The sequence below is a fragment of the Chiloscyllium punctatum genome, chromosome 22, assembly GCF_047496795.1.
Source record: "Chiloscyllium punctatum isolate Juve2018m chromosome 22, sChiPun1.3, whole genome shotgun sequence".
NCBI lineage: Eukaryota > Metazoa > Chordata > Chondrichthyes > Orectolobiformes > Hemiscylliidae > Chiloscyllium > Chiloscyllium punctatum.
Genome location: NC_092760.1, coordinates 79,317,898 through 79,339,399, shown reverse-complemented (window position 1 = coordinate 79,339,399; position 21,502 = coordinate 79,317,898). Strand labels below are relative to the sequence as shown.

General features: G+C 43.3%; 1 protein-coding gene and 1 long non-coding RNA gene across 2 annotated transcripts in view; one reads left to right on the top strand and one right to left on the bottom strand.

Moving 5' to 3' along the window:
* alx4a (ALX homeobox 4a) overlaps window positions 1-20,171 on the bottom strand; it is a 50,789-nt gene extending 30,618 nt beyond the window's left edge. Inside the window, exon 1 of the mRNA XM_072592694.1 lies at window positions 18,637-20,171. Coding sequence (XP_072448795.1) covers window positions 18,637-18,982 — 346 coding nt within the window. The 5' untranslated portion in view covers window positions 18,983-20,171. The remainder of the gene's footprint in view (window positions 1-18,636) is intronic.
* LOC140493803 (uncharacterized) lies at window positions 1,162-21,270 on the top strand. The gene is made up of 4 exons (XR_011963771.1): window positions 1,162-1,356; window positions 3,807-3,938; window positions 9,558-9,636; window positions 21,179-21,270. It is a non-coding gene; the product is annotated as an uncharacterized lncRNA (long non-coding RNA).
* The last annotated feature ends 232 nt before the right edge of the window (window positions 21,271-21,502 follow it).

Below are 21,502 nucleotides of genomic sequence, written 5' to 3'. Positions count from 1 at the left end.
CTCCTAAATCGGGAAAGGGGCGAGCCGGTTGATCTGAAAGCCTGGTCTTTTTTAAAACCTGCTCACACCATTCTGTGGGCATCCCGCTCAGTGCGAACTGAACCGACCTCACTCCCCCCCACCCACCCCCAACTCCTCTCAACTCAGTCCCAGAACTCACCAAAACGAAAAAGTCAAACTTCTCAACAAAACCCGCCGGAGAAAGGACGAGATATTTCCGACCCGGAATGGTCACTCCCGCGGACACATTGAGATTGAAAACACAACAAAACATTGCCTCGGATTTCAGCTAAACCCTTACTTCGGCCAAAACAATGATTGTGTGTGTGTGTGTGTGTGTACTTCCAAATAAACCTGTTGGACCATAACCTGGTGTTGTGTGATTTTTAACTGTGTCCACCCCAGTCCAACACCGACTCCTCCAAATCGTTTATATTTGTGTGTGGGGTGTATGTGTGGGGGTGGGGGAATGACTGTAAGCACAATTGTCCTGGCAATGTCATCTCGCTCCTAATTAGTTGGACATTTTATGTTAAGCTTTATAAGTGGTTTAAATCTTCAAAGCGCTGCACCTCCCTGACCCTATAGTAATCTTGAAGTACTGTAATGTGCTTGTCTTTTTCAAATGCAGGTATGACAGTGGTTAACAGCCGCTTTTAGTCGATAGAGGAACCGCTTTCTCTTGCGCTGTACATTGATTCCTGATCTGCGGCTGATCAGAGACACTCCAGGCTACAGCACATCTGAAGGGTGCACATCTGTAAATCTCAGACTGTGCGTGTGTGTGCTCTATAATTCAGAGTCTATTCCGTTTCGGTGTGCAGTGTAAATTGGATCCCATCCCTCCTTGGTTGTGATCGAATTATTCCATGAATTAATGACAGTGTCTTTTTCATGTAATGCAAATTTCGACCGCTCGCTGTACTCACACCAGTCAAAAGTTTCATTTATCACTATTATCTCATCTGATTTGGGATCCATCTGTATTCGGGGACTTTTGTGTTAAGAAAAAAAATTACAACACGTTTTTTAACAACTCGAGATGTGGTGGGAGAGCCCAGACCGTGGATGGCAAGAATTGTCTTGTTTTTGACCTTTCTAAAAAAAAATTTGGATAAATTTGTTATTTACCAAGAAACGTCATTTCCTGTTAAACCCAATATGAGTTTACATTGTCTACAACAGAGCGGGTTCCCAAAGATTCGCTGAACATGTGCAGTACAGAGGTGACAGAGCCATGCTTCCAAAACCCTCCCTGTACTCGGATACACTCCCAGTAGCAGGTCGTCACCGTTACAGAATTCCTTCCTTACCCACCAGAAGAAGCTAATCTTTCTAAGAGTGTGTCATTTCGAGGTAAATGCCACCGACGTGTCTTCTCAATTTAGGAGCGCGCGTTATGTTTAATGAGTTATATTGAACATTATTTTAGAAGACAAAACCAATATTTACTAACAGAGCCAGGATTTGCAGTTAGCAATAATTGACACTGATTGTAATGTTGGAGCAACATGGGAATAGGCGAGTGAAGCAGTGTTTCTACAGAGGCAAGCAGAACGTGCCCGTTTGCAGGGGATGTTGTCCGCATCTTATATTCCACATTCCCGAGGAAAGAATTTGAATCTTTTTACAGGTACAGGGCACTAGCGAATCAAACAAAATGACCTGAGCATTGGAACATTTCCACCCCACACCCCAACTCCCCCTTCTGAGATTTCAGTCATGGAACTATATACAATTTCCACATCTTCCTTTTCTGATATCCGCGCCATTATGTTCACTAGCAGACCCAAAAATCTTCCTGACCCTTGTGACCTTGCATTGGTGGGGTGGGGGAAAAAGGTAAAGGCAGAAAGCGACCCAGGACAGTGTCATCCAGTGGGACACATCGCCAGTTGAAACGGCTCAGATGTGGACCAATTTTGTTTTAGTTTCCAGTCCGTCTGGGTCTAAGGATAATCTCACAGGACAAACGGACTGAGGGACAGAGAGAGAGGGAGCAGGAAAACCACCGATACTTTCTGTCGTGCACAACTGTGTACAGTGAGCCCTTACCTCTCAGTCCTGATTTGCGATTCTCCCCCAAAGTCCAAGAGAAACCAGTCAAGATTCCCCCGCTGACCCGCTCGCCAGATGCTTCCCCGCACGTTTTTAAAATTCCTCTTATGAGTGTTTTTGACTGAGCAAAGTGCTGGCTAAGCGATGGAGGAATCCCTGGGCGAAGCGAGCTGGAGTGAAATGAGTTTTATCAAGCGTTTTTCTTAAAAGTGAAAGTGATGCTGGGAACTCTCTCCCCGCCTATGACTTAAGGAGCGGAAAATGCCAAAAGCAAATGCGTCATCCCCCCTCCCCACCCCCACCCCTTCACCCCAACCCCCGGTGTCCTCCGTCTCCCTAAAATATCCCGCATAAGTGGGAAGGAGCCAGAGAGGGAGCCGTTTCAAGGTTTCCAGTTCTCAAACTGGTACGCTCAGCATTGACAAAGGAAAACAAAAATCGAACGGTTTTGTATAGTTTTCTTAACGAAAGCCAGCCGGGTTCTACCCAAGAGTTTGCAAACTATTTCAAGCAAACTCCCCCGATGTCCCACGGAACCGAGCTCTACACACAAGCCCAAATACCAGCTGTAATTTTCCGAAAAGGAAATTCCACCAACAAATCGCTACCTGGGATCAGATACAATGTGGGATTTAATGCGATCCCTTTGTAACGAGAGACTGTATTTGCCGGTCGGATTGACTGAGATGTGCTACTGCACGCGATTCTGTTTCAAGTCGAGCTGAGGTGCTGTGGTCACCTCCAGACAGAAGTGTACTCACTACAGGAATCTTGTGGTTAATTTCAATAAAATAGTGGAAATTAATCCTTATTGGAGCCAAACGGTCACAAGCGAAGACGATTACTCATTTTAATCCCTAAATGTTTTGTAATAGCTGATTCACGGCTTTGTTTCCAACCCTGTGAGGGGGAGAAAATGGTGGGTGATACAAATATCTGTCGATCCGTGCAAACTCTCATCTTCCAGTATCTCTCAGCACAATGTAAAACGGGGTTTCACAGCCAGGAACCCATTAACATTAAGCACATGTTGAGAACTCCAATTTTCTTTAACAAGTTCAAAGGAAGTTATTATTAGTGCGGGCTGTTCTGGTCTTTAAAATTCACCAGTGCTGTCTAATCTAAATGTAAACCTTTTATAGACGGTACTTTGTTACCTGTTTAACATGGCTTTAACATTCTGCAGGTATATTGCACATACCGGATTTACATCAGAGACACTAACTCATTTTATTTCCCGAAGCAAGAATGCTTTTGATTGAAGGCCTTCTATAGAGAGTGAGACTGGCGGATCTAGGGTAGAATTGCCGGCCGGCCGGCCCCCCCAGGTCAGCCTATTGACAGCCGAGGTAGAAGCGGCCAACTCCTCGCATTGCAACGTGAGTTCACCGCAGATGCCCCACACTGTTTAGAGAACCGGCTGACTGTATGTGTGTGTACGATAACTGCCTGCAGCCTGGCGTTAGGATGTCCCAGTGCTGAGCGTCACTCCAACTTGGAGAGTGAACAGGGAGTGCGACTCAGTTGGCTTTCTAGCGCTTTAAGGACTGAATAGTGAGACCATTCCCCCCCCCCCCCCCCCCCCACATGAACTCCTCACAGTATCTGGAACCCTTTTGAGTTCCAGGCTTGGCACAACCCTGCACAATGTGGACGCCTCGATTTTAGATTTCTTTTGCGACGAGAAATTAAGTTAACGATCCGCTCTCCACATCCAAAATAAAATTAAGTTTTATGTTTCCCCCTAGGGGGCAGATTCTTCTAATCCACCTGTTCAGAGACGTTATTACACACCTCGGAAGCAGTCTTGAACCCGGGCGTCCTTGTCTAGGAGTAAGGATGCTACCGCTGAGCCACAAGAACCACATTTCGTTTTGCAGGTATTTTCTAATCAACTTGTTCAGAAACGTTTTTACACACTTCTGGAGCAGGTGGAGCTGGACCTCTTGGTTCGAAGGTAGGGGGATCACCACTGCTCGACCAGAATCCTCCACCATCGCAGCCAATGGGAAATCAAAATGGTTAATGTGAACGCCAATGACGTTTCCAGTTTAGCATCAATCATATTGATGCTGCAAAGCTCAATAGTTATGCATTGGCACATAGGTTTCAGAGACACTTAAATGTGCACGATCACATTTGAGTGCAGGAGTAATTTATATACTAGGCAAGTGGCTGGATAAATCCAGGAACATGGATCTGACTGTTGGGTACATGGTAATGGGCAAGAAACAAAATTAGCATGAACCCAGACTCTAGTAATGTTTGGCTGATCAGATAAGGAATAGGACCTTGTTTGATCCAGGTACGTCCTCATATCAGATGAGCCCCAGCCCAACTGTGGTTTCTGACTAGTTTTTCTTCTCCTCTGAGTTTTTTTTTGGGAGTGGGGTGTGTTATGACATTTCTTAACTTCTTCTTGATTGTTACACTCCACAGTTAGTGAGGTATAGGCTTTGCATTTTGTTTTTAGATATTCATATTTTGTGTAATTGAAGCTTGTGTACATTTAGCCAAGATTTCTAGAAATACTAACAGCTAGCATTTCTTCTTTAATTTCACACCTTTTAAAATTTACCCCTATCACACCCCCACACTCACAGTAATCCATGTCCTGCTCTCCCTCAAGCAGGCAATGGCTTGATGTGTAAGAATAAAATTACCATTGGGAAAGACAGCAATGCTACAGTTCAATGCATCCAAACACTTCCCAGAGGCAATAACATAGTAACCGTATACCTGCGTAATTTGCTCTAGTTTCCCAACCCTTACACCTAAGCCCTGTACAAACTGCACAACATAACCAATGCATCCATTGCAAGACAGATTTAGAATACATTTGTTTCTCTCTCCACAGATACTGCCAGACTTTCTGATGTTCTCCAACAATTTCTTAGTTTTTGGTTGTTCCAGACCTCCAGCATCTACGGTTCCTTGTTTTATTTTGTTGGGATAATGATTCATTCATCCATTCATCCCATTTTATTATCTAGTGTATTAATATGTGTGCATCATGTATATGTAGAAACATGTGTGTACCTATGTCTGGGTATATGACCACGCATGTGTGATTATTTATATCTTCAATGTCCTGGGCTCAATCTGCTTCCTGCCAACCTCGTTCAGCTGTTCAGCACCATCCGTTGTAAAAAGATATTTTCTCCCCTAACATGTCCTTCATGACCTTGAACCTTCTGCCGAACATATCAGAAAATGTTGAGTGAGATTTACCTTCCTCCCCAATTATTTGCCTCTATGTGAACCTTTCCAGATGCCTTAAGAAGGTAAAAGTGAGGACTGATGAAGGGCTTTTGCCCGAAACATCAATTTCAAAGCTCCTTGGATGCTGCCTGAACTGCTGTGCTCTTCCAGCACCACTAAACCAGAATCTGGTTTCCAGCATCTGCAGTAATTGTTTTTACCAAATGTGAGGACTGCAGATGCTGGAGATTAGAGTTAAAATTAGAATGGTGCTGGAAAAGCACAGCAGGTCAGGCAGCATCCGAGGAGCAGGAAAATTGATGTTTTGGGAGGCATTTTTGATGAAGGGCTCCTGCCCGATACGTCGATTTTCCTGCTCCTCAGATGTTGCCTGACCTGCTGTGCTTTTCCAGCACCACTCAATGCCTTAGGAGTCTAAGCCTGTCCATTTCACCATATTATCCAACTGCACATTAGTCTGTACATCCAAATGCCCAATGGGAGTTTTATGGCGATTACTGTCTTTTGAGGACCTGTCTTTTAAATCATTCTATAGTTTCAAAGTGCTCTGACCACAGGGCTTCAACAATGTCCTTTGCATTAATACCCACTTAGATGATTAGCATGAACTACCAAGGCTGAATCCTGTGCTAGAATGTCTTCTGGCTGTTCACACAAAATGTTACACACAATGTGAAAGATATCCTCTTCCACCCCACCCCACCCCAAGGTATGGATAAATAATGTACATGGACAGTTTGCAAACACAACTGTTTGCCAAAAGGTTATTGAAGTGCACATGACCCACTGCATTTGCACATGACCCACTGCATTTGTACATTTCCAAAAGACTTCCCCAACCAACACCGCCTCCCCCCATCTCTGCCTACCCCTAATTGTCCCTTTGCCCACAATGTCCTGGAAATACTTTGACTGAACTCTCCTATAGTGTCACCACTCTCAATGTTCAGATCACTTATATAAATATGGCTGGGTTGACTTTGCTAAGTATCTAAGGTAGCCTTGACATTTGCTTCGATAAAACTGTTCAGCATGACCCAAGGAGTCTAAATGATGGGAACAATTAGACAGATTTGAATAAGTAACTCATAAAGCCTTGATAGATTTTCAAGTCAAATGATCAAATGCTTCACTGATTTTAAAATATATTTTTTAAAGCAACAATTTTAGATCATGTAAATACTTTTTAACTCTGCAATTATGGATTCATACAGTCATACAGTGCAGAAAAGGCCCATTGAGTCTTCACCGATAATAGCTACCACAAAAACTGTGCTAATCCCAATTTCCTGCACTTGTCCCATATCCTTGAATATTATGATATTTCAAGTGCTCATCCAAATACTTTTTAAAGGTTGTAACGTTTCTGGCCTCTACTACATTCTCAAAGGTTTACCAACACCATCTGAGTGAAAACCTTTTCCTCAAATCCCTCTGAATCTCCTGCCCCTTACCCTAAAACTATGCCCCCTTGTGATTGACCCCTCAACTGCTGCTCCCCACTCACCCCGTCAATATCTCTCATAATCTTATACACTTCCATCATGTCTCCCCTCAGTCTCCCCTGCTCTAAAGAAAACAATCCAAGCCTGTCTGGTCTCTCCTTATAGCTCAATCGCTTCATCCCAAGCAATTTCCTGGTGAACCTCCTCTATATCCCCTCTAGAGTTATCACATCCTGCCTATAGTGAGGTGACCAGAAGTGCACAAAGTACTTCAGCTGTGGCCTGACCAACCCTCTGTAGAACTCTAAAATTACCTCCTTGCTCTTATACTCTATGCCATGGATCATGAAAGCAACTGCCTTCCTAACTATCCTATTCACATGCTCTAAAATGTGTTGCTGGAAAAGCGCAGCAGGTCAGGCAACATCAAAGGAGCAGGAGAATTGACGTTTCAGGTGGAGTGGGAGGGGGAGTTGAAGTGTTCAGCCACAGGGGCAGTGGGGTTTCTTAGTGTGGCTGTCCTAGAGATGTTCTCCAAAACAACCCGCATGTTGGTGTTCTATCTACCCAATCTGGAGGAGACCACATCCGGTGCAACGGATACAGTAGATGATGTGTGTGGAAGTACAGTTAATTTTCTGTTGGACGTGGAAGGATCCTTTGGTTGAAGGTGAGGGGGCAGGTGTGGGCACAGGTTTTGCAATTCTTGTGGTGGCAGGGGAAGGTGTCAGGAGGGGAGGGTGGGTTGCTGAGGGGATGTGGGCCTGACAAGGAGTTGTGGAGGGAATGGTCTTTCTGAAAATAGGGATGGGGAGGGAAATATATCTCTGGCAGTGGTGTCTACTTGCATGTTGCAGAAACAGTCGAGGATAATGCGATGTATCCAGAGGTTGGTGGGGTGGAAGGTGAGGACCAAGGTAGTTCATGGGCGGAGGTGCGGGAAGTGGAGGAAATGTGCTGGAGGGCTTTGTTGACCATGTGGGAGGGGAAATTGCAGTCTTTGAAGAAGGAAGCCACCTGGGATGTTCTTTGGTGGAAATGGTCTTCCTGGGAGCAGATGTGGTGGAGGCAGAGGAATTGGGAATAAGGTATAGTGTTTTTAAAGGAAGCAGGGTGGGAGGAGGTGTAGTCCAGGTAGCTATGGGAATTGGTGGGTTTGTAATGGATATTCATGTTGAGTTGATCACCAGAAATGGAGGTGGAGAGGTCCGGGGGGAAGGGAGTTGTCTGAGATGGTCCAGGTAAACTTGAGGTTAGGGTGGAAGGTGTTTATGAAGTTAAACTGTTCAACTTCCTCATGGGAGCGCAAGATGGCACTGATACAGTCATTCATGTAATGGAAGAAAAGGTGGGGAATGGTGCTGTTGTAGCTGTGCAAGATGGACTGTTCCACATACCGACACTGAGGCAGACATAGCTGGGGCCCATGCGGGTGTCCATGGCTACCCCTTTGGTCGAGAGGAAATGGGAGGATTGGAAGGATAAATTGTTCAGGGTGAGGACCAGTTCAGCCAGGCTGATGAGAGTGTCAGAGGAAGGGCATTGGTTGGAATGGTGTGAGAGGAAGAAACAGAGGGCTTGGAGGTCTTCATCATGGCGGATGGATGTGTACAGTGAGTGGATGTCCATGGTGACAGAATGCACTTCTGTCCTTCCACTTACACCAGTGGCATTGAAGATGGTGATGAGGAGCAGTAATTCTGACCAATCTTCGTTATGTTTGGCTGCCAGTTTAGCACACCGGCTGCTCCCTGTCTTAAATGAACCAAGTCAAAACAGACTGCAGACCGAACTTGAGACATTCATGTTCGACATTGTTGAGATTTCACTGGAAAAGCTTGCTAAAGCATTGTCAAAGTCTTTCATTACATACTTAGCTTATGAATTAATTAAAGAATATAAAAATCTATGGTACCATTAGAAGTAAAAAGTCTCTAGTGGACCAGAGGGCTGCTCTCTTGGTAGAGGGAGACAGGCAGGAGGCTGGAAGAACACAGCAAGCCAGGCAGCATCAGGCAGTGGAGAAGTCAACGTTTCCGGTGTAACCCTTCTTCAGGAGACCGAACTGGTGGTGCTTTTAATCTGAAGGTCACCATGCCTGAGGTGAGGGAAGAGGTTGAGAAAGAATCCTTCACTGAAACCTCAATGAACCCCCATACTTACTGGCATCACTTTGCATTATAAAGCAGCTGTCCAGCCAACTCTGCTGATTGATTTCTCACCTCCCTCCCCTATAAAATTGTTAGAGGTGACATTTTGATTCTTTTGTTAAGGTTTTCACCAGGTTCTGTCTAAACTATTATTATTGCTTTTTATTTGTTTAAAAGAGTACAGTGGTTGTAGACTAGAAGGAGACACTTTGGCCCACTGTATCTTAACTGGGCCTCAGAAACAATCCATATGCTATTCCCCAGCCTTCTTCCTTAGTCTATGCAACTGTTTCATTTTCTGATAAATATCCAATTCCTTTCTGAAAGCCTTAATTGATCCAGTGTCCACCATAGTCTCAGCCGTGCATTCCACATCTCAACCACTCATACATGGAAAATGTTTGCCTTCATTGATATTGCTCGTTTGTCAATTACCTATAAAACTGTGCTTTCTGGTTTTTGGTTTGTCCTTAATGGGAGCAGTTTCTCCTTATGTCCTCTGTTCAGACCCCTCATAATTATGAACACATCTTTCAAATTTCTTCTCAGTTTTCTCTTCAAGGAGATCTACCCCAATTTCTCATTTTTCGTCCTGGAACCATTTTCATGAACCTTTCCTGCAATCTCTCAAATGCCTTATCATATTGGATTAGAAACATTAACTCTGTTTCTCTCTCCACAGATGCTAACAGCCTTGCTGTGTTTCTCCAGCGTTTTCTTTTTGTGTCAGAGGAATAAGCTGCGAGAGGAAGGTGGTAGAGGTGAGTACAACCATAACATTTAAAAAACATTTTAACAGATACATGGATAGGAAAAGTTTAGTGGGGAACAGGCCAAATCTAGACAAATGGGGCAGGATCAGTTTAGGAAACCTGGTTGGCATGGGCCAGAAGACCTGTTTCCTTTTATTTGCCTGACTCACTTGTTTTCATACTCTGTGAACATTTTAATAAAGCTCAGGAAGCTAATTGGTTTACTGACTGCTCTCTCAAATGGTCCTAAAGGCCTCAGTGATATAATTTCATGCATACCCAGATCCCTCTGATCCTGCACCTTCTTTAGAATTGTTTCCTTCATTGTATATTTGTCTCTCTGTATTCTTCCTCCCGAAATAAATCACCTCACACTTACCCACATTAAATTTTATCTTTCCTGCCCATTCCATTTATGTTCTTTTGATGATCCATGCTATCCTATTCATTGTTCACAATACTTTTGGATCATTGCAGACACCATCTCCTACTGCCCCCTTGACCACGACCTCACTTCCTATTACCAAACCCTATCATCTCCCTGGTTATCCACAACCTCATCACCTCAGGGGATCTCTCCCACCAACAACTTCTAACCTCATAGTCCGGGAATCCCGCACCACCCAGTTCTAATCCTTCCAAATCTGACAGAGATTTACCTATACTTCCACACACGTCATCTACTGTGTCCATTGCTCTTGATGTGGTCTCCTCTCCAATGGCGAGACAGGACATCAACTTGTGGAATGTTTCAGAGAATATCTCTGGGATACACGCACTAAACAACCCAACCGCCCTGTGACCGAACAATTTAACTCCCCTTCCCAGTCCACCAAGGGAATGCAAGTCCTGAGCCTCCTCCACTGCCAAATTCTAGGCACCTGATGCCTGAGGAAGTATGTCTCATCTCCCACCTTGGGACACTCGAACCACATGACATCAATATCAATTTCACCAGTTTCCTCATTTCCCCTCCCCCCATCTTATCCCAGACCCAACCTTCCAACTCAGCATCCACCTCTTAAACTGTCCTACCTATCCATCTTCCTTCCCACCCAACCACTCCCCTCTCCTCTCTAACTTATCACTTTCACCCCACCTTCATCTACGTATCATATTCCCAGCTACATTCCCCCACAGTTCCACCCACCCCTCCCATTTATCTCTCAGCCCCCTGGGGCCACCCCTCATTCGTGATGAAGAGCTTATGTTTGAAACATCAACTCTCCTGCTCCTTGGATGCTGCCTGATCAGCTGTGCATTTTCAGCACCACATTCTATAACTCTGATCTCCAGCATCTGCAGTCCTTACTTTCTCTGAGTTGATCCTAATACTGAACACCTCTCTCACACCCCCACCATCACCCTCCCTATAAATGCCATTATAAACCTTCTCCCAGTCTGAAAAACGACTGTACGCCACTATTCTCTGTTTGTTGTCACTCAGCTAATCTTTTATCCATGTTGCCACTGTCCCTTTATTTCATGTGCTCTAACTTTGCTCACAAGTCTGCTGTGTGACACTTTGTCAGATACTTTTTGGGAAGTCCATGTACACTACATCAACAGCAAAAACCTTCTGCAGTTCTCACTGTTACCTCATTAAAGAACTGAAGCAAGTTAAGTCAACACAATTTTCATTCAACAAAGGCACCCTGGATTTTCTTAATTGACCCATATTTGTCAAAGTGATTATTAATTTTGTCTCAAATTATCATTTCTAAAAGCTTGTTCACCACTGATATCAAATCAACTGGCCTGTAGTTACTAGATTCCTTCTTACACACTTTCTTGAACAAGGGAGTGATATTTGCAATTCTCCAGTTCTCTAAGACCATCTTTGAGCCTAAGGAAAACTTTTTAAAACATTGAAGAATTGCAATACATAGTAAGTGTCACAAATAAGGGAGTAGAACTGAGTCAACAGGCAGATTTAGAAATTTATTGACACATGCTTTCATCTACTGCCTACTTCCTCTCCATATGATTTTCCCAAAGGTATGTTCCTTTTACATGGAGCACTGAAATATCAACATGAAATGAAAAGTACCATTCCCAACTGTGATCTTATATCATCTATTCGCTAGCAGGTTTACGTCTATGCTCATTATCCATGTACCCACATGTCCATGTTGTAATTATACGTTAATGTGTAACTTGTGAACGATTTCAGTATATTGTTCTAGTCACACCTAACTGTTGAATCAAACGCATACATGAATGGCAGGTAATTTGTGACAGAAATGCATCCTAATGCAGTTTAAGAAGGAATGCACTCAGATCCTTAAAAGCTAGGTGGCAAATGTGGTTTCAAATGAAGCACCCAAGTTGAAAGCCGACTTGTGCTGAAGGGATACAAGCTGTAAATATTTTCTGAGCATTACAGTTAGGAAATGCCAAATATATTCCTAATGGACATGTGCTTACAGCACAAAAGTACTCCACACTTTCTGTAAATTGTTACTCGATGAGTTTATAAAATATGGCAGCGTTGTTCATAGATAAAAATGTCACACTGTTTGCACCAATGCTAAAACTTTCAGAAGGCTGAACAGAGAGCTATTGTGAAGACAGAGTGAAGGGAATTTGCTTTGTGTCCAAGTTTTTGAACTGGTCTCAGGGTTTTTGACACAACCACTGACACAGATGTTTGAAATAGGGAGAATTCCATTCCCCATCTTCTAAAAATTTCAAAGAAAAGATCAGAATTGAAATACTTGTTTCGCCTCACACTATGTTTAGTTGAGTCTTCTTCAAGGGCAGAGATTATGAAGAGATGTTTGCCACCACTCAACTTTTAAACTGATTACTATTTAGAAAATGTAGGTTCATTTCTTGTAAACTAAAAGATAAAATCTATAGTAAGGATCTTGTAAGCAAAGTTACTTCAAAATGCCAATTTTATTTTACTTGTGAGGTCTGTCAATTGGATTTCTTTGTTACACATACATTCTCTCCTTCCCATGTGATTTAAAAATCTAAATGTTAGGCAAAACATACAGTCATACTGATGCATTTGAATGTGAAAATTGTACTCATGGAATGTGACGTAGGATAAAGGTTTTAATTTACTTGTCACTGAGTCATTATACAACTAAACTGTGTTTGTAGGAGCTTTAATATCATACATTTTGTTTTGCAAATTTCATGAACTGGCTGATATCATAGATAGACAGTGGGATTAATCTAGGCCAAATGTTTCCATGGCCAGTTATAGTGCTGCTTCTGTGTCCTTGTAAAATAGCTTTGTCTGCACACTAACTCAAATCTGAGAGTATAAATTGGAATCAATTGAGGATTTCACTAAAGACCAGCCTCAAGGCAACAGCTGTCAGTCACTGCTGTGGGATGGTTTCCCATTTTTAGAATTACATCTCAACCCGGCCATAGTCAGTTCCCTTATCTGTGGGCATATAGACCAGTAGAATAATTGGCCTCAGATTAGAGTAGTGCTGGAAAAACACAACAGGTCAGGGAGCATCGGAGAAGCAGGAAAATCGACGTTTCGGGCAAAAGCCCTTCATCAGGAAACCCATTTGCCTGAGATGACAAATGTCCTGCTCCTCGGATGCTGCCTGACCTACTGTGTTTTTCCAGCACTACTCTAATCTTGACTCTAATCTGTAGTACTAACATTCGCCCAGAATAACTGGTCTGTCAGGCTCACTCCCTAGTTACAGGCCTGGGATTTGTTATTTTGAATTAAGTTACACCCTGGTCACACATCCATTTTATTCATCATGCAAACATACAAGCACATGAATTAGGATCAGGAAATGGCCACTCAGTCATTGCATCATTCAATAAGTACCCAAGTGGGTTATGGGACCACCTAGGAAATATGGGGTAGCAGATGCTGTTTTATAAAAAATAATTTACGGAGGACAATGCACAAATATTAAAGCAGATCTCCTTTGGCACTGACCTCAGTTAGAAGCGCTGTTGCTGTGACACTGCAGTTCACAATTGCCTGCTTTCTACATTATAATCCCAGCAGTTCCTTCGGCTTGTATCATGTTATTGAAAATTCAGCAGCCTACTTGTGGAATACATTTTCAGCAAACTTGATTACATGTAGCCAGGCCCAACTAAATAAATGTACTCCTGTTTACATGAATCAAGAATGTTCGACTGTGTTCCCTGGGAGTGGCACTGGGAAAGGGATAACAACATTTCTGTCACCCACTGCTGCTTAAGGTGAGACTTTGATTGAAAATGGAGAAATGAAATCCAAATTTACCACAGGACAATAATTTTGTTAAATAAAAATCTTAGAGCTAGGCGAATTTCGAACATATGCTCATTAGAACAGATGGTTAAATTTTCCTAACAGGGACTGATCAAAGCTGTGGTTACTAACGGATCACAAAACACATGAGGATGATTTCCATCATTTTCTTGTTAAGCTTCCGAATATTTTTCCATCAGAAGGTGGTGATTTTTCGGAAGTGCTTGTCCTCCATGGAGCTGACCCCACAAGCAGCGCATTATTTTCCCTGCTGTCGGTTGGTGCAGTGAGTGACCATGACGGGGGTCAGTTAGGAACAAATACATTACGGCGCACTTAGGTCGTGGAGACTGGGTCAAGGCAGCAGACTCCAATCCCCGACTCCCTTCTCCATTCAAATGTTTTTTTCTAAACAGTGGAGCGAACACTTTATTCCCCCCTAATTAATGGAATTTGAGTGGTCAACCGACTGCAGGGAAATAAGGGCGGCCTCTGGATTTGTATTTCTGAATCATTTACTTTATTTTAATTAATCTGTTCAGGGAATGTTATAACATAGGTCCGATGTAGTGGGACTTGAACCAGGTCTATCGGCTCGGAGATTGGAATAGGCTTCTTTTTTAATTAAAAAGAGTGTTTGAAGATCGATATTTTCTAAGTAACCTGTTGAGAGCTGTACCTTTGGAGTAGGCGGGACTTGAACCTAGGCTTCCTGGCAGGGATACGACCACTGTGTCACAACAGCACTCGGGTGTCCTGATAATTAGTGTTGCAAATTTGCAATCATATTAGCGTCGCTTAAATGGTTTCTTGCTATCGCTGACACTGACAGCCAGCCATTGGTCATGGATAATGAAACTGAATTGAGCTTCTGCATTTTTTTCAACTGACATTTATTTGGTTCAATTACTTGGCGCCGGTCACCTTGGGCTTTAGACCCCACTTTGTACCCAAATCAATAGGGATGACTCACTCATGCACCAGTGAGGTCTCCAACCGCTATCAGAGGAACAGTGGGGTCAGTGCATTAGACCGGAGTGATCCCTCCTGCACAATGTAATTGGCCGCATGCTAGAGCAGTTGGATCAGTGACTCTAATATTGTTTTAAATTCTTGACACATCACCCCAGGTATGAAAACGCCCTTGCTCTTTTACCAAACGGAATGGTGCATGAATTGAGAACTATGTTGCCTCCCTTCAATTTTGAGCAGATAATTTGGCTTGTGTGCATGGCATTCATCCAACGGGACAATTTTCATCTATGAATCATTGCGCCATCATGAATGTATTAAACCGTCTTGTAATGTGTCAGTCCTGTAATAAGATTTAATAGAGACAATGACCAAAATTTTAACAATTTTGTGTCAAGTTTCTTTTTCAATAAAACAACCCTCGGCGCGTTATAACCCGAGGACGCAGATTTAGTTGATCAGCTCAGTTGAGGAAACAATAATAAAAGCCCACATCTTGGACGGTGGAAATACTGTTGTCTAAGCCAAGCAATCATGGGTTTCAAGAAGGAACAAGCTGTCGGGGTGATGGGACCTTGCAGTTTCTACAGAAACGTGATTGTGGGCCCTGTTACCTGGAGATTTCAGAGATTGTTAATGGTGCTGCAGTTTCACCAAATTCAGCAAATTGCCAGGAGCACCTAACCGCGTGTTTCCGAGAATTCAGTTCTCCTTTGAATCTCCCAAGGAACCTGAATATTTATCACTGTTTCGATGCATCACCAATATTAGCATTCATTCCAGTTACCAGCAAAGAAAAACTCAGATCTTGTTGCAACAGACTGTTGGACAAATCAAGTTTGCTACAATTCTAATGTGGGTGAAGCTAGTTATAGGTAGTTAACGGTTAACGGTTAAAGATTGCAATGGGACTCTAAGAAGGTACTAAATTGCAAACAATTCAGACTGCTGTAGGCGATTAATACTGAATGTTTTATATAAACCAGTATAAGTTAAACATAGCTAAAGTGACTGTCCAGATTAGTATTTACTTCAATGCATGCACTCCTAAATTATTCCCGACTAAAGTCATTGGATTGTGGAAGTTTTGATGTTTTGGTGTGGGAATTGGATTGGATCGGATCGGCTGTTTTTATTCCCCGATGGTAGCGCCATTAGAGATTGGAACGATTAAAAAAAATTCATTGCCACAAAAGAGTTTCCGAATAGTCCAGTCTTATTTGTCCGTGACCTCACAATTGTTTAGTGTTGTATCTCAACACGAATGGGTTTAATTTGAAATTAAGAGCTGGGATCTTGTGTTTGATCCAATGTGATTCAACAGTGGTTTGTTGAGAATATTTCTAGATCGACTGGCAGATCCCAAAATGCCACACTGACTCTGCCCTTGGTTTTAACAAAGGAAGACAATTTCCTACCGGCGCGTTGTGTAAGGAAGTGGTTCCGCTGTGACCGAGAAATGGAGGTTCTCATTTGCTGTTACATAGAATAAGAAAGAAACCTTTTGATTCTTGTAAAGTATGTGCGAAATGACATGGTGACAATATTCGGAATCTAATATTCGCTGAATTCGGGGGTTTATATGTATCATAACTCATTGTTGTTCCCTCCAGCACGAAATTGTAACATTGACTCATTTTACAATCTGTACCTTTATCTGAAACAACCTCCCATCTCCCACCCTCCACAAAGAGGACTTCATCCAGAATTCTCTTCCACGCACCAACACTCCCAGACCCTGCGCTCGCTGGGACTTACTGGACCCTCCATCCCACCCCCTGAGCAGCAGCTCCATCTCAGTACCTCAGCGAGTTCCAACGGACTTGCGCTCTCCTATCTCTGCAACCTCCCATCCTCCCCCCTAACTCTCCAGGGAATCTCTACTCCTCCAGTTTGGAATTCCTCTCCACTCCCCGTCACCCCTCGATTGCAAGGATAGGGGTGGGGGGATGAGAAATGCCTCGAGAACCTTATCTGTCAAACTTCACCCCCCCCCCCCCCCACCACACACACACACACACACAGCCAAACGCCTCCGTCTTCACCTCCTTGAAGACCCTCCTGAAAAACGTGCTCTTTAGTTTTCAGTCACTTGCCCGCCTGGGTGGGAAGTTTCCACTTAGTACGTTCACAACAAACGCGTTTCCCTGCCTTTTACTTCCACCAAGAAAAAGCAATGCAAATACATTTTTGTTGGTGTAAAGCAGAGGTTTGCGTTTCCGAGGCGGAAAAAGTGCAAAATAATTTTCCGCAGGAAATGGACAGAGTTTTCTGTATTGAACAACACCCGCGTCCCTCTCATGTGAGACTGGGAGAGTTTGACTGGGGGCTCTGTTTCCATGCTGGATAACCCTATAACTGAATTATAACTGCATTAAAACAGTAATTAGGCTGCGGGGTGTCCTTTATTTTAAATTACAAAATTCAGGAGAATCTGGCACATGAGAGAATCGAATATCAAAATAAGAGCGGCGTTACCCATTTCCAACCAGCTCAGAACGCTGTGCTGATCACTTGTGAATTACTGATATTTCTGTGAATGAGCGATCCATATAAATATTGTAATAGTGACTAGACAGCGGCTCTGTCTGGCCATGGAAACTCAGAAACCCATAGGGTCTAGGAAGAATACTGCTCTCCAACATTCCCAGTGAACCCTCACGAATGCCTCTCTGTCTCTGAATGAATAAGTTCCCTGCTGAATAATGAAAGTGTAATGTCCTAATGAAAAACACAACAGCCTGGGCTCTCACTCAATAGAAAGTGACATCGAGTCTGTTCGGAGATTGATCTACACTCTTCAATACATCATCAAGTTGCTCCAAAAACAAAGTTAATCTTTTTGGTATCAATCAGTCAAAAGTACACCGTTTTTCACTTTTGACTTGTGTTCGGTTTGAAGTCTAAGGGTGTGGTGGATCAGCGCACACTATCGGGGCGGTTTGGGGAGACGGGCAGTTGGTATTAAATGTGGGGTTTCGCGGGAGAAGCGGAATCTCTGCTGCAGTTGCCAGGGCAGTGGAAGGGAAGGAGCCTGTGAACGGCTGTTACAGCCCCAGTCTCGGGCCCATCCGAGTGATGAATGGTTTGTTAATGTAACCTGGCACCTCTCGACTCCGGGGCGCCGCTTCTTCATCAGCTCGGCCTCTCTGAATTATTGCCCGCAGTGGAAAATCGCACGGCCAGATAGCGCCAAGTGGGAGACAGCACAGGTGCATCCTTGGAGGGAGCGCCCCGAAGGATAGCAGTTGGACTGCATTCTGAATGGTCTTTCAGTTCAACTTACACTAACAGCAGTTCGTCCTTTCGGACAGCCCGAGTCGTTCCCGATACTAAACCCCACCAACCTCCCCTCCCCTCCTCTCTCTCACAAACACACACACACACCCCCCTTTATTGGACCTATTAATACTTCTATTGAAGAGACTGCGTGCCAATACAGATTGTATCGTGTTTAACAGTCCCAAGTGCCGGCCGGGAACAGTGTACTTAACACCAGAGAAAGAAACAAATCTAAGGGTTAAATGCATTCGATGGTCTGTACCGTTAGATGACACACAGTCAGTACATTCCTCCCTTCGATAAATAACGAACATAATTAAAATTCGCGAGCTGGACGGGGCACCGGAGTTGACTGCTCAAACTAATGCTTTCCAGGCGGCACGGTCAGAGTTATAACTTTTTTAGTTCCACTTAATCGAATTTGATCCCTTCCCCCTCCCTCGCCACCGGACTCCAGCTCCCAGGAAAGCTTTCCCGAACCGCGAGACCGGTTATCCTCGGCCGCCCCTTCCCCGGGGGTGACTCACCGTAACAGGGAATCAAGGCGCCGTTGTGGCTGCTTTCTTGGAGTTTGTTGTGGGCCGGAGATTTGGCAGCCCTGCCCGCTCCCTGCATGTACAGATATTTGTTAAAGACTGCGTTATCGCCGGCGCTGGGGTTTTGAATACTGCTGTCCAATGACTCGCATTCCTGCTGGAAGGGGGTCCTCGGCTTCTCACCATAACTTTGGCCTTTGTTGTTCAGGAAGTTGGGACCAAACTTGTCACTCGGCTGAAATGTTCGGAAGGGAGATTGCTGCTCCTGAGGAGCTGAGTTATAAAATGAATCCATACTCGCCATATCGCAATACGACACGCAGGTCTCCCCGTTCATCCCTCAAAAGATTGTTTCGAGTGATATGTATAAATATAAATGAAGATATAGCCGTCCTGAAGGGCGGGCGGGAATGTTCACTGGCGCACAATGCAGAGTCGTACAGCACAGAAAGGGAGCTGACTTCAACGCGAATCGGTTTGTGGGTTATTTCGTGAGAGGCAGGGGCTTGTAGATGTAACAACTCGCTATATCCCAGACCCTCAGCGTCTCCCACCTCTTCCCCCCCCAATTAATATGTAGATCAGATAAACAGGGAGGTCAGATCTCCTCGCAAAATACTTCAAAAGGGAGACAATTAAACACATGACAGTAATGTAATTAGGGGATGAATCTGTCCTTATCTTAAAATCCAACCGGGGCCAATTTAATGGGCACGCTGCAGTTGATTTGCAACGCCTTTGCTGAGTGCTGGCTTTGTGCATCGAACCCCAGTTAGGTTTCAGGATCGCTTGCACTATGATAAAAGAGCCCGCATAAGGGAACACGCCAATAAGCGGTAGTGTAATTCTGTTAAAAAAAAACAAACCGTCCTTTACACGTCAGTGCATACGTTCTGAGCTGGATATTTACTTGAAAACGAGCAGACATTATCCCGAGAAATAGAGATTTCGAGGCTACGATCGAAGTCGGGCTTGCAAAACAAACACAAACTGAAATCGGAATTGTGCTTCTCTCCGTTCGCCATTCTACCCGACCTAACATTATATCATATCACGGAGCAGAACTGACGGTAAATCATTTCGACAAAACGCTACTTCTGTTCACTGGTCCGTGCTCACCTCCTACGCGTTTCTCGGTTACACTGCACTGCATCACCCCTTCGAAACATTTGTCACTTACTCGGGGAATGATCCCCCCATTTCTTAAATCCAACTTTTGAAAACAACACACAATAACACTGCAAGTTGGAAGCTCTCTACACGCTCAGGCAACACTCAGTTAAGTACCGGGAAATTAGAACAGTTTAAGGAAACGGTTCAAACTTTAGTTACCGGACACGGGGATGGGAGAGTTTGCCTGTTCCGCATTTAAAAGAAATCTCTTTTTGGTGTCCTACATAACCCCGAGTGCTGATGAAACCCAATTCAAAAGTTCCGATTTAAACTCCTTCCGTTCTACCCCCTCAGACAATTCGCCGTTAAGCGCCAGTTTTAACAAATTCCCTGCAGGAAGCAGGCAGACATCATTTGTGCGACCACCTTTTTGTTAAGATGTTAAAAGTTATGTATTTGTAATGACCTAATCATAAAAAAAGGACATGTCTTTGTGCTCTCACGCGAACAATGCAGAGTCAAAGTGAATACTGCCAAAGTTGCAGAAATCCTTTCTTGAATGTTTGAATCTATTTTAGATGGAGCTATCTACTGATTGGAGCATGGCGAGCAGATTGTTTTCACATCATTAAAGTGCAGCGGAAGATCCTGATAGTTATTTTTACTGGTCAATAAATTCACACTCGCAAACTGGAGGATAAAAATTGCAAGACACACGAGAAATTCCGCACGAGGGAGTTTTATTAGAGAGTTTATACCTTTATTGTGTTTGTTGCATCAACCAGAATCAAACATTCTCCGCTTATCTTGCACTTGTATGACGTTTGTCATTGTTTCTATATTCAACTCTGCAAATGATGGAATTAGCTGTTTAGTATTGGTGATTTTCCTAAAATATTCTCGCTTCTCATCACTGTATACGATATTTATACCTTCTGTTAAAATTGTTAAGGATTCTATCCAATAACTTGCAATGTATTTTTTGACAAGGGCACTAAAATCCATTGAAAATGCAAAGAATCATAAATCAGGTTCTTGTCTTCAAAAAATATCATTATAAATGGCATGCCCCAATCTTTTAAGCACAAATTCCTTTACGCAAATATACATTTGTTGAGGCAAAGCAACCATCACATTACATCTGTTCTTTATGTCACCTATAAATCTTCGCCACTTACAGAGAGGCATTTTTACTATTTATGAAGCTAATTTTTTAAACACGGTTTTGGTAATTAAACAATAGTTTTTCGCTGTTCGCTGCACACTCAGAGAAAACTCAGTGACTATTTGATAAAATAATGCAGCCAGAGTTAGTAAGCTTGAAAGGATCAGAATAAAAACAATGTTTGTCGTGGCATTTGTCTTGTTGACTGGAATCGCAATTTAATTGAATGTGCTTTCATATCTTTATTCAAAACAGATACAATTGAAAAACACAATGTCAGCCTGAAAAGGGAGAACTCGGAAGGTCAGGACTGAACAAACACCGCATAGATATGTCGGCACAATAAGGTTTTAAAATAACATTAAAGTGACAAGAGACTTTCTGTGTATGACAAGTATATCTTGGGGTCGAAAGAACAATACAACACATCTTAGGTTTACTGTGACCTTCTCAACAAATGTATCAAAATGTTCATCACATGGATAATCCACTGCACACCTTGAGCAACCATACAATCAGGAAAATTGTCTACAAGATGAGGGTCTTAAATTTTCTTTAAATTGAAGCTTGACTCGTTTT